Source organism: Cnephaeus nilssonii (assembly GCF_951640355.1).
Source record: "Cnephaeus nilssonii genome assembly, chromosome: 9".
Lineage (NCBI taxonomy): Eukaryota > Metazoa > Chordata > Mammalia > Chiroptera > Vespertilionidae > Cnephaeus > Cnephaeus nilssonii.
This window is the reverse complement of record NC_137080.1, coordinates 25,776,258-25,795,299: the sequence shown is the minus strand read 5'-3', so window position 1 is coordinate 25,795,299 and position 19,042 is coordinate 25,776,258. Positions and strand designations below refer to the sequence as shown.

Genomic DNA, 19,042 nt, shown 5'->3' with positions numbered 1-19,042 from the left:
CTTGTATTCAATCTTCCCATTTAGGGAACCAACCCTATTAATTCCATTGAAAGGGGCTTCTTCTGATTCTTAAAGCTAGAGCTTAGTGAAAGGGCAGTGTTTTCTTTTGAAAACTGAAACAGGGGTAGGTGAGGGGAACCCTGAAAACAGGCCCTTCTCTGAATAGGCAAGAGGCTTGTGCTTTGTCTTCCGCGACTTCTTTCTCCAGTCCATCGGCTGTTAATCCCTTAGGGGTAGGAGGTGGATGGGAAGTAGGACTTAGTGAACGGGGGGAGTTGGTTTGCTTGGCCCTGAGGTTCATATTTTCTTTTTTTTAGTTACAAATAGTGTGTACAGATTACCTCAGAGAAAGATTTCCATTCAAACCTGCTCTTAAATTATGTATAAGAGATGACAGTTGGACAACCTGCTGTACCCTGTCCTAGTAGCTAAAGGTCCCAGTGGGTCGTCTGGGTGATTCATGTGGTAATCTGATAGGGTGCACACTTCACTGCCCCTGCCCGGCCTGGCTGCCTGAGAACAGGACACAATTTACAGTAACTCTCCTCACTCCTGTATATGTTTTTTTTTTTTTTTCCAGTTTTGTCTCTGTTCATAAGTGTTCTGTCTGTGGGCCCCACCTCCAGCCACACCAGCCAACCCCACCAACTCTTACCTGTACGTTAGCCCTGTTCTCTGTTGGTTTCTGACTTCAGGGTTTTGTTTCTCCTATTCCTCCTTCCAGATTTGAAGCGGGGGGGTTGGGGGGGGGGTGGGCGGGTCAGGGCAGAAAAGGCACACAAGGAAATTAAAAGTCACAGTGTTCATTTGTGGCCTCTGAGGCCAAGAAACTGATGGCACTTGAAATTAGTTCCCACTCCTGGCTGGCATTTCACACAGATGGCAGGTGGACCAGTTCCATGCCTGAGTGGGCTGAGGGGTTTGTCTGATCCTGTCATGTTTAACAATTTTCATTAAATAAAAAACTTCCGTTTGAGCTAAACTCCTTTTTTTAAGGATGGGTACATATGAAAACATTAAATATTGTATCTTTTGGCAAGGACCTTCCGAATGTATTCAGTCTATCCCTGTGACTCTTGGTAGCAACATAAAAAAATCTTTCCAAATGAATGGGCATTTGACTCACTGGGAATTTCCAAAGAAGGTGATTCTCGAACTTCCCTTGGTAATATATTCTGGTGCCTCCCAGTTCTGATAGTTAACTTTCTTTAGTGTGTTACTTAAATCGTTCCTGAAATAATATAGGGCGACTTCTTATCCCTTTGTTAGTGGTCAGTGGTAAGCTTCTCACCACCCTCAAGGGCCAAGAACTTAATCACACACCTGGTGTAGACCCCCAGCCATTTCAGCCCTTGGGCTTCCATCCTGTAAGTGCAAGGACAAGGGTGCTGGCCAGGAGGCAGCTGCTGCAAAAGGCATGTATTTCATTCTGTGAGCCCTCCTCCACTCCCAGTGCACGTGTAATGTAAGTAGGATTATCTGACTTCCCGATGCCTGACGCTCCGATGTGGCACGTGGTAGGAAGGGAGCGGTTATTGGCATAGACGATGACAACAGAAGTGTCTGTTTGACAGCCTGACAGTGAGCGGGGAGCTGGAAAGCTCTGCACAGTGAGGGATGGGGTAAAAATCTGTTCAGCACGCCTGTTTCAAAGGTCTAGGAAGCGTGTTCTCTAGTGTAGATTTTCATGGGGAAAATCGTTAAATGAAGATGTTTATCGCATTGAAGATTACAGCTGAAGCTATTTGAAAAAGACAGATTACATTGTAAAAACCAGGATTTTTTCCACTGCAGGGTGATTGGGAACACGGGCAATAATGTACAGGAAGTGCGCGGCACAAGTCGACACGACCCTGTGCTGGGCGGGGTGGACGTGCAGGGCTGTTGGATTGATAGTCCAAGTAATTAAAATGTGGTCCATTTTAGTTGCCAAATAATTATAGTTTGAATGAATGGAATAGCTTTTCAAGCAGCCCACTTACTGGTACGGTTTTCTAAGCTAATTGGAATATATATCTAACATGGATAGTTAGAATCTAAATGTTTCCTCCAAAGCTGATTTAAACCATTATGTTCTGTCTTGTCACATAGGAACTCAGAGATCTAGTTGTAACAGTAGTTAATTTATCTGACCTTCTTTTACATTAAACAAAGATATTAATAATCATGGCCTGACAGAACAGAAACACGGATGAGCTAGTTACTGTGCCAATGTACCCATAGGTCTCGTGAGTAATGGGAAACCCAGTAAGGTTTTTGGGAAATCAGCCCAAGTGTGTACTTACTTTGAAGGAGAGTCAGGAGTCTAGTCCCTGAACTGACAGGTGTCCTTCCTGGTGGCTTGGCAGTACCTATTCCTCTAGCCCCTCCCTCAGCTCTTTCCCAGATGTGTGTAGGAACAGGTGGTACTGGAGGAAAGCACACCAGGTACTAATGACATCCATTCATCTCTGCCATTGTGTGTGCTTGTGGGCGCGCTCCGAGGAGCCTGAGCTGGGGAACGCATTCCACAGCACTTTCCGTATATAAAGAGCAGCACAAGGTTTATTTCAGAGCTTAGATATTTCTCTGTTAAAAATGGAGCCATCAAGGAGGAGACAGTTGTGTTTCTTGTTTGGGGTCCGTGGATCCTTACGGAATGGGTGGCGTGAATCTCTGAAATGGTAAGAAGCATTTGAGATGTTTATGTATTTTCTAGCACAATATTTTGACTAGAGGCCCAATGCGTGAAAATCGTGCAAGAGTAGGCCTTCCTTGCCCTGGCACCTGGGACCCTGGCGTTCCTCTGGAAGGACGTCCGGTCTAATTAGCATATTACGCTTTTATTATTATAGATTCTCAAAAGTGCCTTTGAGCCCTAGCCGGCTTGGCTCAGTGGATGGAGCATCGGCCTGTGGACTGAAGGGTCCCGGGTTCAATTCCGGTCAAGGTCACATGCCTGGGTTGTGGGCTTGATCCCCAGTGGGGGGCATGCAGAAGGCAGCCAATCAATGATTCTCTCTCATCATTGATGTTTCTATCTCTCTTCCTCCCTTCCTCTCTGATATCAATAAAAATCTATTTTTTAAAAAGTGCCTTTGACGCAGAAAGAACACTGGGTGTTGGAACTTTGATGTTAGCCACTGGTGCTGTACCTAATTTATACCATTTTGCCATTGTACTAGCAATCCAAGTCGCGATATCACTCCAGTGTACTAGCGGACGCGGGTCCAGGGTGCTTGGTGAGGCAGCTAGCATCCCCGGGAAGTGGTGAAGCTTTCAGCCCGGTGGTGTCTCACATGACCTGGTTCCGTTACTGACTCCTCGCTGTGACGCTGGGTTGTCACATACCTTTCCGGGCCTGAATTTCCCCCCCTGTAAATGGAGGGGTTTAAACAACGTGATCTCTTAAGGACCCTTTTAACTTCTAAATTGAGTCCATACCTGCATCACCTGGACTGCTTGTGGCTTCCCCCTTCAGTCCAGTGCCTGTCCTCTGTCGAGGTTCCCGTGGTCGTGTGAGCTCCATCCCAGGAACACTCCGTGTTTTCCTACAAATGTTCCAACCCTGGTAAGCTTAAAACCTCAGTGAATTGTTGATAAATGACTTTTATATAGAAAAGACTTTTAATACATAAAATACATTTAATATTTTATAAATTAAAAATCCTGCTTTTATAATCTTAAAATCACAAGTTTCTTTTCCATTGCAGTTTGTTAGTTTTAATATATTTGCTCAATTCTGAGTAAAGGAAAGTGAGATGGACCCAGTTCTCAACCTGTTGCTCATTAGCCTTACTCTGAATAACGTTTTGGAGAGGGGATGCCAGTTTATGATGGAAAGTTGCAGGGACTCTAACACTCCTCGGAATTGTGGAATTAGGTTGGCCTGTGGCTGTAGGTATTTTGCATGTCACGACTAAGGTTTTACATTGGGGTCTGGGGACTGGAGCCTGCAGCTAATTGCTGCTAGCATGGCTCGTAGGTAATGGTTCTCCCCCGGAGGAAGGTCATTCAGAGCTAGTGAGGAATGGCCCTGGGGATGTAGGCTGCCAGGGGGCAAGCAGAAGAGGGAGGGTCCTCAGCCCCACACTGGCTGCCCGGGGAAGAGAGGAGAGACCGTGACAGGTGCAAGAATGGCTGCATTTCACCTTTGCTGAAAGCCGGGAGTGAAGTAATAGCTGGGTCAGGTTTATTCTCTTTGGAAGCACCTTTCCTTAGATAATGACATTCCTAAATCCACCTAGGAAGGCTGATGTGTCTATCACTATATACTCTTTTAAAACCCCTTCTCAAAACCCCACCCTGAGAAGTGTGGTCTGATAATAAGCACGTTGTTGATTTTTATCCCTGAAGTCTGTTTTCTGCACGGACTTGCGTTTCCTAGCTTTGCTGGAGTTCAGAAGTTTGAGCTGCCTCTGAAGTATTGGCTGTGGAGAGGCGGGGTTTCCCGGCTCCAATGAGGTGCCTTCAGTGTGGGGAAAGCCTATCGTCTTTCACAGGAGTGCCTACTCTGTAATCCAAGCACTGGCCACGCAGCCTGTTTTATTGTTTGTGGAGTCCTGTGGATCCTGAGCAGCTCCTGGCTGGGACAGAGGGCGAGTGGGCGGTTTAGGACTCTGCACGCTGGGCTGCTGACAAGGGAGCTGAACTCGACTTCTCCCAAGTCACCTGTGCGGTGAACTCTAAGCCGGTGCCTGGGTTGATGCTGAATCTCTTTCTCCAGCCGAGGAGTTCACAGACGGCTGGCTTCCTGCCCTTGCGAGGAAAGATGCCTGGGAGAGGAGTAGGATTACAGGTTGGGATGCTAGGTGCACAGCAGAGAGTCGGAGTGCTTTGGTTCTGTTCTTCACCAAGTCCTGACAAGTGTTCCTGAAATGAACACCCTGCTGGGTTTTTAAATTTTTACTTTTAATTTATTTTAATTTTATTGTGGTGTGTGGCCATCACTGATCTAGAAACCAAGTAGCACAATGTGGCTGGAGTGTAAAAAAAAAATTGTTTTTTAACCCTTCATTTTCCTTTCCTTTGTCATTGAATGACAGAGACACAATCTTTTTGCATAAAGCCGTCCGTGCCTGACTCTCAGCGTTGTCTGAGGACGTGGGAAGGAGCAGGCTCGTGGAAAGGACCTGGACCAATTTTTTTAAAAAGAAGCTGTTTGTTTGCGGGGCTGTCCTTTGTCGAGAGTGGATTTTGATGTGAAAGAAGATGAAAAAGGAAGGCTCTTCAGGTTCCTTCAGACTCAAGTCAAATCCAGGCTCCCTCTCACGTGCTGTGAGTTGGATAAATTTCTCCTCCCTGTCCAGGCAGACAAAGAGGCTGTTTCGCAGTGACGGGGAGCTCTCCGTGTGTGGGCAGCAGGTGGAGGCGGATGATGAGAGCTGGATATACAGAGCCCAGCCCAGGAAAGGTGACTTGATTCTTTGTTGATTTAAACATTTTTTTTGAAGTGTGCCACGTAGAATTCTTTGTTTCTAGCACTGATGTCCCTTCACGATATTTGGCCTCATTGGGCATTGTGGGTGGTTTTTGTATTGGAATTCAGTGTCATTCATTTGTTTACATGTCTCAAATAGACAGTTTCCTCCAACTAGATTCAGCTTGAGATTGTGCCCCTCGGAGAAGGATAACATAGCAGTTATCAGTCCTCAGCCCTCTCCCCCCCCCCCCCCATCAGATCTGCACGCTCATGTGACGTGGTGAAAAGTTCAATGGTAAACCACCATCGTAGGAGGAGTCTTCTGCTCTTACAACAGTTTGAGGTCAGGACGTGGAGCTCTTTTCTGAAACAGTGCCCTGAGGAAACGTTGGGAATCATGGGTAGCCCCCTTGCATCTTCTTAAAGAAGACTGACGAATCCCAGGAACGCTTGAATTGAACAGGTGTTGGGTGACAGCAAGGAAAATTAACTCACAGAGGAAGGGCTTAGCCAAAAGGAGTTTCTGGACTTCTTTCAAGTTTCTTTTCACACCAGTGTTGATCTCTGTTTTCAGGTTTAGCATGTTTTGCCTTCCTTAAGGTGAGGGGAAAATACCAGCCCCCGGGGGAGAGAAGGAAACGTGGCAGTATTTCTTAACACACCCCTATTTTATATTTAGAATTTGAGTTCTTCCTCCTTGCATGCTTGCTGTAGACTGGATTGTTAAGCTCTAAAATGGTTTCTCGATTCGGTGCAGTGGCAAAGCCCAGTAGGGGGGCGCTATTTAAGTATTACAAAGGAACCTGGTGCAGACATTCCTCGGGATTGTGTTTTCTCTGTTGATCACATTTTTCCCCGTGCCAAAAGAAACTCTCTAGACTCTTTCAGGGACCTGCTCTTTCCCTTCTTTGGGGAAACAAAACTGCTGAACTGTGAGAGAATAAACTAACTTATGTATGTACAGTAATTATATTCCATGGACTGGGAATCAAAAACAGCCCTTCTTCCTGGATCATGTGTGTTAAGCATTTGTTCTTGTCTGCTCAGCTATGGCACACGGGGGGCGAGCTAATGCTCTTTGAAGATGTCAGATGTTTATTGGGTCAAGGAGCTGGTCGACAGTGGTTCACTGATACTGAGCTTAAAAATGCAGGTTTTCATTTCTGATGCTGTGTAATTGCCAGGCGTAGACACGGCATTTGCGCCTTATGTCGGGAGTTGTGTAGTTGAGTAAGTCCGTGAACTTTACTTTTCTAAATCAGGCATAAGCTGTGGTTTTAGTAAATGGATGGGTTGTAATGTTTGAAGCAAACATGTTAGAAGGGTGGATACAGTGGTGCTGTGGTTGCGGGAGGGTGTAGTTTTGATTCCTTTGGCCTTTGCCAAAGATTTGGTGTTTTTTTATATAGAACTTGTTTTAAGTCAACTGCTGTCAGAGTTTTGTTAAAGATTGTGTACATGTGAGCATGTGGCTTTGGAATTTCTATCATAGATGCTTTATCTAAGTTAACATTAATGGGAAAGACTGAGAATTTGCATGTGTTCATTTTAGTTGGGAAACGAAGCAGATATTGTGCAGTTGACTTGTGAAAAATAAAGAAGTCATTGTAAAGAACAGGGGTGACTTGTAAAGGGAAGGGAGGACTTGTTTATGCAATAACACAAAAGATCGTGCTCTTTATCCCTTAACGTAATAGGGCACACAGTAGCCTCTTGAAGATAAATGGAAGCATATTACAGCATATGAGTTTATGTGGTCTTAGAAATAATTAGGCATGGATAATATTATCATTTTTGACATAAGGAGTTGGAGGAAATCCTTAGAAACCTGCCTAGAGATAAAAATTCATGGTATTATATTCTACTTTCACATTTGTCTTACAAAAGAAAGTTGACTCCCAACTTTGACATGTGGTCTCAAAGGCATGTTATAGCATTTGATCTTTATTCTACATAATTCTTTCCTTTGGAGAAATACAGAAATGACATCAAATAAGCTAAAACTCTAGCAAGGAATGGCAGTCAGTGCTAAGAATGCCCAATGGCCATATTAGCATTTGGTTGCAAAAATATATGCATTAAAGACCTATTGATCTGATGGGAATTGTGCAGCACTCTTTTTTCTTATGCATCTGTCCGCCCAGGCCACAAGCATCTGAATCCACTTTCCTTTCAGCCTTCTCCCTAACCCCTGTACCTTATGTGAGCTTTTTTAAAAAAATTTATTTACACACGTTCCTATGAGCTGGAACAACAACAACAACAACAACAACAAATAGGGCACTCTCAATGAACCAGATAAACTATTAAGTGGCACTCACTATTTGTGTCTTTCCACATACACCACCACCAAGCAGTGACAGCAAAAGGTAGGGCAGTGTAGCTTAACAAGCCAACCTCACTTCAGCGGTTGGTCTCCCCTGTGTTGTGTCCCCCACCTCCCCTCTCCCACCCCCCGCAGCCATGGGATCTTTCTCCCTCCCACCCTCCCATCCAGCAGCTGCTGCAAGGCCGGAGTGCTTGCCTGCTCCCTGCCCACGGTGTCCAGGTCACATTGCTTTGCTCATAATTGTTTTGCACTTTAGCCCGTTGAATCCCTACTGTCAGTGTGGGTAGTATGTTGTGTAAGATGCACAATCATTTTATAAAACAGTTCTTTCAAGTTTTGTTACAACCGAAGAAGCTCTTTTTATAGTGACTCTCCATGCTGGATTGCTCATCAGAAACATCGCAATCAAGTGTTTAAGTTGTTACCCTTATGGTTATCTATCAGTATACAAACTTATAGCTTTACAGTTTAATGTTGTCACTTGTACTCAAGAAGCTAAAGATAAAACTACAGTTCAGAGACTTCTTTGGGGAAACTTTTTATAAGAATAGCATGCTACTAAAAGGCATCTTTCTGAATATACTACTTTTGCTGAGCCTCAAAAGTAACTAGAAGATAATACTGACGTAGCCAAGCAATCACAAGTAAAAATATATTGGCAAAAAATGTCCAAGGTGGCACCCCAAATTTGAGAGCAAAACTAGATAAATAAGTAATATTTATTTTGAGGGTCACTGTGTATGTTGGAAAAATAGCTAAGTGGAGTTATCTCAGTGTCTTCGTAAAAGAGATAAGAATATTATCTTGCAGTGAATATACTGTTTTCCTGCATTCTTTCTACTGACGTTGACATTCTTTGAAAGACACAAACAGTGAGTGCCACTTAATATTTTATCTGGTTCACTGAGACTGCCCTGCTTTCTTTTGTTCCAGCTCCTGGCAAGTTTCAGAACTCTCTTGCATTAACATTTGTACTCAGGAAGGTAAAAATGAATTGAGTAACAGCAATGATCAGTTCTTACATTCATAGTGTGACATGATGTTTCGACTTAGACATTAAAATCAAGGGTGTGAGTCTGTATCCTCTTGAGTATTAAGTTTAGTGCATCATGAGCTAGTTTGTTAGATGCCTGTGTAATAAAAAAGTGGAAGTCAGTTGTAGATGAGAGAGCATGTAGCTCTTCATGTGGAATTGTTGTATTATACATTGAAGGAATTTTTCCTGAGAACTGTGTGTGGGACACAAAAGAGATATTGCTCTGAAGTCATGGAGTTCATACTTCAGTGGAGAAGCAGATAAGACATTTAAGGGGGAACTAAAGAGAAAATGCAGGGTATTTGTGAGCAAGGATAAAAATGAATGGCTTAAATAAGAAGGTCTAGATAAAGAGACTATATCTGAAGCATTTTCGTGTTTTGCACCGTCTTCTGGCTGTTAGCGTTGAAACAATGTTTAATGAGCTCCTGCTTTGTTACTAACATTGTGGGAGGTTTTCAAGGGAAACTGGTGACTAATAGTATTTATTCTGTGCTTCCCCTGTCTCACTCACTTCCCCTTCTCTTGTCAAAACCAAAAGAGGTGGAATAATAATGGGGTATCCTCTCCTTGGGCAGAGCATGTTTTGTTGTGTTCTCAGCCCTCTGTTCAGCTGGGCAGAGGCGTGATTGATGATTCTGGTATTGGCAGGTCAGCAGCTAGAGACGGTAATTGACATGCAAAGCCTCAATTTAAACAGTGATTTCACTCTCTTCTTCTGGACTTTGTCCTATACTAGTGTATTTATCACAATACCAAATTTGGATCATTTGGATTTCAGTACCTTCCCTTCCCACGGACTACAGAAATGGCCAGAATGGCCTTACTAAGTATCAATGGTAATGGATAACCCATACATGAGATAGTCAGTTGTTGAAGGTGGGAGTTGGCTATATTTAAAGTAATTTCATTCCAGTGTCCTCCCTAATAGAATTGTTGCGGAAAACAGAATCCATGTGCACAATTGGGTTAGCAATGACTTCAGATATTACAATGGAGAAAAATGGCATGGAAGACCACACGCAGCAAGGTCAAGATCCTGTTTTTTAGCTGTGATTTATTTTGGATCATAAAACTCTTCAAAATTATGGGAATTAAGAACACTTTCTTCATGGCATTAAAGAAACCTAAAAAATGTTGGCAAGTAATGTCAAGGTAGCACCCCAAATTTGAGAGCAAAACTAGATAAGTAATATTTATTTTGAGGGTCACTGTACATTGGAAAAATAGGTAAATGGAGTTTATTTGTGTCTTGATAAAAGAGATAAGAAGAATATTCTCTTGCAGTGAACGTAATGTTTTCCTGCATTCTTTCTACTGACATTGACATTTGTGAAAGACACAGACAGTGAGTGCCACTTAATATTTTATCTGGTTCATTGAAACTGCCCTTTTTTGACCTTTGATTATTTTTTCTTTTGAGGCTGGGAGTCCCTGTGGTCTTACTTTCTTATTTTGCTGCAAAAATGGTTTCATTTTTTTATTAAATTGATGAAGTTCTATTGAAATGATGTTTTATGTAATACCTATTATTTACTTATTTTTAAAAGTTTGTGGGTTTATTTAGGGAATTAGACATACTTAGATTACTAGAAATATCTTAGAACAGTGATTTTCAACTGGTGTGCTGCAAGGATATTTAAAACATGCAATACCTGACTATTTAGTCAGGGGTACTGACTTCTTTTCCCTTAGGTTGTCAAATAAAAAATTGACAACAGCCAACACAGCAACAGCTGTCTGGTGTGAATGAATCAAAATTACTAATTTTTTGTCAGACCGGCAAAAAATATAACATATTTTTGGTGTGTCACAGACTTTTACTAATCAGTGAGTGTGCTGAGCTGAAGAAGGTTGAAAGGTCGCTGTCTTAGAGTGATAAAAGAAGTAACTTATTGTCAGAGCTTAGTTTTGGAAGTAACTTGTGTTCTTTTCTATTGAAATGTCTTTACTGGGTTTTGGAAACATTTTTAAATCATTCTTTTTAAACAATTATTTTTAAAAATAGTTAAAATATACCCTGCATATTAATTAGGGTTGATTTTTGTAAAATCTCCTGCAGCTATTATATAAAGTGTGTTACATTTCCATGTAATCTCAAGGGTTTTTGGTTTAACTATAACAGTTTCTATCAAATTAAAGTTTTTTAAACTACACTATTTTCTGTGAAATATTTCACTTGTCAGTTTCCTCTCCTCGAAGTCTGTTGTGCACAAGGCTTGTCCGTCTGGACTGTATGTAGCTCAGGCCCTGCCCAGCTTTACCTGCCCTCTGTGTGGTCTCTTTCGTGTTATCTCCACTCTTGTCCTCCTCTGAGCCACCCTTGAGTCCACAGTGCAGTCAGAACAATCCTCCTAAAATACGAATACTAGGATCGGTCACTCTCCTGTGGCTCCCCATTGCCTGCAGAGTAGAGCCTGTATCACTTGCCATAGCACGCAACCCTGCTCCACCCGTACTGTCCCCTGCCCTGTTCACCTCTAGAAATGACAGATGGACCATTGCTGGACCGTTACAACTCCAGAACTTTCCATTTCCCACCCCCTGCCTTTCTCATTCCCTGTGCTCCAGTCCTCTCCTCTGCCCGTTGACGTCTGCTTAACCTTCTAGAGTCTAGTCTCTCTTTAAAGCTCTGCGAAGTCGTCCCCGATCCTCTGAGGACCAAGCTGATTACTCCCTTCTCTGTGTTATTTCTCTACCTTCTACATACCTCAGTCATTGCCTTTATCTTACACTGGATTCTACTTATTTGTTTATTTGTCTGTGTCCTTAGCTGGACTGTGACCTCTTTTAGGACAGAGACCAGGTCTTATGTCTTTCCTATCCCCCAGGCTAAGTTGTCAATAAATGGTTGTTGACTGGGTGGACATCGCTCCTCTGGGACACGGTTAATAGTGCTGTTTGCACAGGCCAGTGGACCAATCCAATACTCTCTAAGTTTGCACCGTGTGCTTGCTTTGTCAATTATATTGACGAATGTAATCTTACAAGTGCTTGCAACTCTGAACTTTTTTGAGTGCATCCAAAGAGAGTTAGTGGGCACATAATTTTAGTGGCAGTCTGCTGTTGCCTATTGCTCCACTCAAACTGAGCATGCAGCAAATACTTTTTAGAAATGCTTGATCTTGACTGTTTTGGCCATTAGTAAAGATGACTAAGTGAACACAGAGGAGGAATGGGATAGAGGATGCTATGCCTGATAAGGAGGGCAGCTCAGTGCTACTGCAGCCTTTTCTTGACCCATTTCCCTGCTTTCACCTTTGACCTGTTTCCCTGCTTTCACCTTTGCTATCCCCCACCCTACCCCCACTGCAAGATTGGCTGAACTTCACACAGGAGCCTCAGTGACCCTGTAAAATATCCTACATAAGTCATGTTGTGTAACTTCACTGCTTAAAACCCTTCATTGGCGTTCCTTCTCAGTTTAAATACTAACATCAGTACCATCTATACTAATAAAAGGGTAATATGCTAATTAGACCGGATTGACTGGACGTCTTCCGGACATCCCATGTCCTTCCAGACAAAGCCACGGTGGCGGGGGCTGAGGCAGAGGCGGTTAGGGGCAATCAGGCTGGCAGGGAAGCAAGCAGTTAGGGGCATGATCAGGCTGGTGGGGGAGATCAGGCTGGCAGGGGAGCAGTTAGGGGTGAGAGCAGGCAGGCAGGCAGAGGCGGTTAGGGGCGATCAGGCCGGCAGGGGAGCAGTTAGGGGCAATCAGGTCAGCAGGGGAGCAGTTAAGGGTGATCAGGCAGGCAGGCAGGCAGGCAGAGTGTTAGGGGCGATCAGGCAGGCAGGCAGTCGAGCGGTTAGGAGCCAGGGGTCCTGGATTGCGAGAGGGATGTCCGAGGGGTCCTGGATTGGAGAGGGTGCAGGCCGGGCTGAGGGGACTGCCCCTTTCCCCCCACACCCCCCCCCCCCGCATGGATTTCATGCACTGGGCCTCTACTGTTCTATAAGGCCCTACCTGATCTGCCTCATCACCCATTGCATCCCTAACCTCATCACCTTTGCTTTCCTCTCACTGTCCTCTAAGTCTCCTTGCTGTTTTTGGAACATGCCCAGCAACTTGACCTTCCCTCTATTGGAATCCCAGCTGTGCACATGGTTGCCTCCCTGTCTCACTTCCTTCAGATCTTTGCTTAGAAGTCATCTCAGCAACTCTATTTAACATCTTATCCTCACCCTGACCTTCCTATCCCTATTTCTATTCTTCTCCAAAGCACTATACTATATATATATATATATAGTATATACTTAATATACTCTATACATTATGTATTTATTTTGGTACTGACTGTCTCCTCCAACTAGAATTTCACCTCTAAGACAGGGGAGGTTTTTTTGGTGTGCTTCAATAACTGATGTTCTCTCAAGCCTGGCCCACACATAGTAGGTGTTCAACAAATTTTAGTTGAAAGAGAGATTGAATGATGCAAAGAGCACTCGGTCAGGAAATCTGGGTGTTTCACTTCTGTTACTTGCTAACTGTGTGACCTGTAACAAATCGCATAAATCTATTTAAGGTCTAGTTTTAATTTCTGTAAAATGGGATAATACTTATTCATCATACATATGGATAGCAGGTACAGCTTATTTATTGAATAAGTGAGAATATGTTCTGTAGATGCTCTATCAGCCTACAAATTGGATCTGGTTGCATTTAATAGGACTGTCTGTGGGGATGGCGGTCTCTTCACCATCAATAGTCAGTGGAGCTATCACTTCCTTTACATAGTTTCTACCTCAGTTTTTATGTGAAATCCTGAAATGATTAAAATACCAAGCTGAAAGTCATGTCTAATTTTGTCAACCCACCCATAAATACTAAAAATAACTAACACTTAATGAGTACTTGCCATGGCTAGCCACTATTAATAACACATTACATGAATTAACTCATTTAAAAAATATTATCTGGATACCATAATTATTCAATAAAAATAATAGTTGGTTTGATAAGCAAGGAAGGGTTAGATCATCAGGGAGAACTAAAAACTGGGCAGACTTAGATAGGATGAGACAGGGAACTCAGTATAATGCTTTAAGAAGAGGAATGAGCCTGGCCGGCATGGCTCAGTGGTTGAGTTGAACATCGACCTATGAACCAGGAGGTCATGGTTCGATTACCGGTCAGGGCACATGCCAGGCTGCGGGCTTGATCCCCAGTATGGGGCATGCTATAGGCAGTCGATCAGTGATTCTCTCTCATCATTGATGTTTCTATCTCTCCTTCTCCCTTCCTCTCTGAAATCAATAAAAATATATTTTTAAAAAAGAAGAAGAAGAGGAATGTCATGGAAAGTACTGAGAACATTCTAGAGCCTTAGATTCAGCAACTTCTGGTTTAAGGGCAAATGCTCTGGTTTGAGACTGTTTGGGTGTGTGCTTCATGCCTCGCCTCACTTCACTGTTTTTGATATCAAGCCTCTTGTTTTATCCAGCGTCTTGTGCTTTGCAGAGAGGAAGTAAGTATTTGCAGTGTGAACAGGTCAGGGTGATGCTGAAGGAAAGCTGCTCTGGTTAGGGCGTGCAGCATGGGTGGGAGCTCCAGGGACGGGAACCTGGACGGGGCTGTAGATGCTGAGAAGAGACAAGTGCTGGGTGAAGCGATTATAGAGGCACCTAAGGAAAGGCAGTTACGAAGTTTTTGTTTGTTTTTTTTTTTTTTACAGCCGGCCCGCAGCCCGAAGGGTGGGTAGGATGCGGGGCCGGTGCCCCGGCTCTGCGCTTGTGGGCCGGGCTGTGGCGGCAGAGGAGTTACGAAGTTTTTATAACAGATTTTCATGTTAGGCTATCTTTATTAAGGGAAACCACAGGCTTTAATAATTATCTGTTCTTGTAGCAACAGCATCTGTCATTTTCAAAGGTATAGTTATATTTTTCCTAGCTTTCTGAAATTGTGGGTAGCCTTCACCTTGAATTTCTAGTCTTCCTAATTAAAGATGCTATTTATGGTGATTGCTGTCTTAATAAATGTGATTGGATCCCTGTTCTGTTTGATTTACAATCATCATACATATTGTTCAGCTACGAGATGTGCTGTGTGAGGCTAGGGGAGCTGCTGTAAGCTGGTTGCAGTGATGTCTGTCACTTGCCCCTCCTCAGCTCTCCCAGAACCTCTTCTCTGTACCTTCAAATGCAGCATCATGGGGTGGTCTCTGTCATTTATGGCTGACATTTGATGACCGACTAATCACCAACAACTATTTACTTAGTTCTTGCTAGAGCCCATCACTGTGCTGGAAGCGTCCCATTTTGGCTATTTAAACCGTAGGGTGCATGGTGAGTGCTTGTCTAGCTGAGCAGTTGTCTGACACTGTCTCCCTGGGGAGGGAGGGGGTGTTGTCAGCTGGGGCTCCCCGTTATTGCCCCCCCCCTCCCCGCCGCCAGTGCCACCCTTCGCTAGATTCATTCCCAGGATCCGGGTGGGTGTGGTGGGGTCTTGTGTTCCGAGAGCTCCTAATGGTTAGTAGACTGTATATAAAGCAGCACCTCGGGGAAGCCACCCGAGGAGCAGCCTCTCGCTGAGCAAGGTGCAAAGGGCTTGGATGGGTGTGACCTGGAGTGACCTGGCACAGGGAGCCTTCCCTTGTGCAGGCACTCATTAAGGGGCTGGCATGGAGAGTCTCATGGGCTCCTGTTTTAGAAAAAGGCGGTGCTAAAGGCAGTAAGGAATGGAAGATAATGGAAGGAGGAGGCAGTAGACTGGAGGCAGAGGAGGGGGTAAGCTCTGAGGGGAGAAGAGGCCATGCAGCTCCACACCTCTCCCCTCGGCCTTCCCTTTGCTAACAGTTTTCTGATCCTGTCTCCTGCATCAGTAAAGCGATGGCAGCCTCCCGGGAGGCTGAATATGCTGCTTGCACAACTAATTGTGCACTTGTAATAAATTAGGTCTGTTTGTCTTTAAGACGTGGGTAAATAAAGTGTCTGTACATGGCTGGCAAAGGCAAGGGACAAGGATAAAAACGAATTTATTAACTGGTTAAAATAATGTTAGTGGTACACGTAAATTGTCAGATTTGGGTTCCACATGTATTTATCTTTCTCTAAGAAAAGCCCATTTGTGAGTGAAAGCCACAAGCAGCTGAGATTTCCATAAACTGTATCACTTGGTTTTTGTCTTTTGAGTAAACTTTAAAAGAGAAAGTGAGAATAAATTTATTTGATTGTGGGTGCAGTTCCCTCTCTTCTATTCCCAAAGGTTCTCTTTCACTTTGTAATTCTAAACGCCTCAGCTCAGGTAGAAACTGGGTATCTGGTGTTTCTGGATTACATTTGGAGATAAACCAGAGTTCTTACCTGAACAGGTGTGTATTGCTTCAGTCTGGATTGGTTTGGGATTCTTTTACAAAGCACACAAAAGACAGCTTGTGAGCTTGCCTTCGTGGGTGGTTGTGGCTAGTGCTTGGCGTCGTTGCTGCGGTCATCCTGACTGGTAGTTATTTATTTACTTTTTTTTTCCCCGTAAAAAAAGTGCTTTGACTTCCTGGAAAAAGAACTTTGATTTTTACTTTAAAGTGGGTTTTATTGCAGCCCTGGCCGGTGTGGCTCAGTTGGTTGAAGCATTGTCCCATACACCAAAAGGCTGCGGGTTCGATCCCCGATGGGATGATCTCTCTCTCTCTCTGTCCCTCCCACTGCCCTCTCTCTCTCCCTTCCTCACTCTAAAATTAATTTAAAAAACACCCTTGGGTGAGGATTAAAAAAAAGTAATTTTGTTGCAGAGTTAATCAACACACTGTATTTCTACTATAACAAGATCCGTTTAAGAACTTTTTTTTCCTTGCTAGCTTTCCAGGTCCAGTTTTTTTGCCCGTAGGTATGAATGCCTGAATGTCATTGTGTTCTAAGGGTCCCAGTTCTGTTTGCTTTAGAAGCAATTTTGGAGACACCTTGTTGCATGTGGGTGGTTCTTGTGTACAGCTGATGCTTTATGAAGCTGGAGAGGTTGGGCTTCCTCTGGTGCAACATTCCTTCGGATCATCAGACCTTGGTTTACAGCCTACACATTGGGACAGGTGTGAGTTGATCCAGTTATCCCTGTTCTTATGTCATTGTAACCAGGCGAAGGTTATGTAACTGACTTTTGAAGGTTATGTTTCAACTCTGACTACTAAAGATTTGAACAAAAATGGAATTAGTAAATTTTCCTCTACTTTCTGAGAAAATTGAGTTAGGTTTCTCTACAACACATGCTTCTTTGGAATGGGAGAAAGAATCTTTTAGAGTGGATCTGTGGTGTGAATGTTTGGGGGTTTACAGTGTCCAAGAAATTTAATTGTATTTGGTTTAAGTCAGTGACTTTGGAAAGTGTGCCTGTGTCCAGAGTAGTCATATATTACACTTGTTCCTAGCCACCCCTTGTGTGCATACACACACACATACACACACACTTATACATATAAATATGCATACATGCAAATACAGTAAGTCCTCATTTAATGCTGTTGATAGATTCTTGGAAACTGCGATACTAAATGAAACAACGTGTAAGGAAACCAATTGTAATAGGCTAATTGATATAAACAAGAGCTAAGTACCAGCGGCAACATTTCTGGTCACAAAAATACATCACCAAACTTCTAAGTAAAGATCTAATATTAAACATTGAAATAAATGTGAGCACTGCATACATTTAAGAAATATGGGTAAAAACAAGGAAGAGAATAATTTTCCAACCCGCTGATTCCCAGTCAGGGTCACGGTGGCCAATCCGGCAGTTCCGGGAGCATGGTGGGCATCCACGCTGGTCAGAATGCCCTTCCATCAGAGGGCGCACTTGCACCCACACCCACTCGCTTAGACTGGAGTAATGTACACACTCCAGTTCACCTCCTGTGACAGCGCTGGGATGTGGGAGGAGACTGGAGTACTGGAGAACACCCACGCAGACATGGGGAGGACCTGGGAGAACATGCAGACTTCGCACAGTCTTCCTGACCTGGAATTTATTTTTATCTTTTCTCATCCCCTTTATAAAAATACTAGAGGCCTGGTGCATGAAATTCATGCACGGGGGTTGGGGGGAGGATCCCTCAGCCCAGCCTGCACCCTCTCCAATCCAGACCCCTTGGACATACCTCTCACAATCCTGGACTGCTAGCTCCTAATCACTCATCTGCCTGCCTGCCTGGTCGCCCCTAACTGCCCCCCTCTGCTGGCCTGATCGCCCCTCACTGCCCCTGATTGCCCCCAACTGCCCCCTCGCTGCCAGCCTGGTCGCTCCTAACAGCCCCCCAACGCCCCCCCCCCCCCGCCGGCCTGGTCACCCCTTACTGCCCTCCCTGCCGGCCTGCCCCCTCCCTGATGGCCTGGTAGTTCCTAACTACTCCCCCCTGCTGGCCTGGTCGCCCCCAACTGCCGCCCCCCACTGGCCTGGTCGCCCCTCACGACCCCCTGCCAGCTTGGTCGCCCCACGCAGCCTGTTTGTTCAGTCGTTTGGTTGTCCCTCACTAACCCCCCCTGCCGGCCTGGTCATAGGCAGCCATCTTGTGAGGGTGTGAGGGTCGATTTGCATATTACCTCTTTATTATATAGGATGAGACTGAATGAAACGATGTTTTCGAGGACCTGCTGCATATAAAATGAAACAAAAAGCTTTGTGAAAATGCTTACCTTTACCGCGTGTCCACGTGTGATACTTGCAATTTTCTCTCCTGTTTTATTGTCTTACTTTATGAGACAGAAAATGTCAGCCTGACCTACGGAAGTTAGGTCACTGCCTTCAGTAGGCAAGTGGTGCTTTCCGTGGACCTCACTTGTTTTGTAGGGTTTTACTATGCGGAGTCCAGATGGCTCCTGCACAGTGTCTACAAGTCACAGACTGATGGTGTTTCTGTGGACAGCCCACTGTCACATCAATGTTGTGGAAGGGCCCACACACCAGAAGTAGTATCTTGAGATGCAGTGCGGATCAGGGGTGCATCTCAGAAACTCGTCTGGCCTGAGAAGTGACTAAGGACAACAAGCGCCTGAGCATGCATGCACCACGTCAGTCCACATCTAGGTCTCCCTATGTGCTCCGAGCCCAGGACCGTGTCGATGAACAAAGGGAAATGCTGGGAAATCAGCAGCAGGACGGAGGAGTCCCAGCACGCACCGTGTCCCTGCTGGAGCACAGTGGCGTGGAGCCTGGCTAATGCACTCGGAGGACTGCTTGCACCTGCTCACCCACCCAAGGGAAAGCTCATGAATAGCAATGCCTGTCGAATTTCTGCCTTCTTCTGGAGATGCCTCTGTCGTTCTGCCTACTGACCTATTGTCCATTCCCCAT

General features: G+C 44.4%; 1 protein-coding gene across 4 annotated transcripts in view; it reads left to right on the top strand.

The window, feature by feature from the left end:
* Positions 1-19,042, top strand: part of NHSL1 (NHS like 1) — a 203,063-nt gene that overhangs the window by 81,636 nt on the left and 102,385 nt on the right. For 2 of the 4 annotated variants that reach the window (XM_079781102.1, XM_079781100.1), the window contains exon 1: positions 4,459-5,392. The exons of the other annotated variants lie outside the window; for them this stretch is intronic. In XM_079781102.1, coding sequence (XP_079637228.1) covers positions 5,191-5,392 — 202 coding nt within the window. In that variant the 5' untranslated portion in view covers positions 4,459-5,190. Of the gene's footprint in view, positions 1-4,458; positions 5,393-19,042 lie in introns of those variants that run through there. 4 annotated transcript variants of the gene reach the window in all.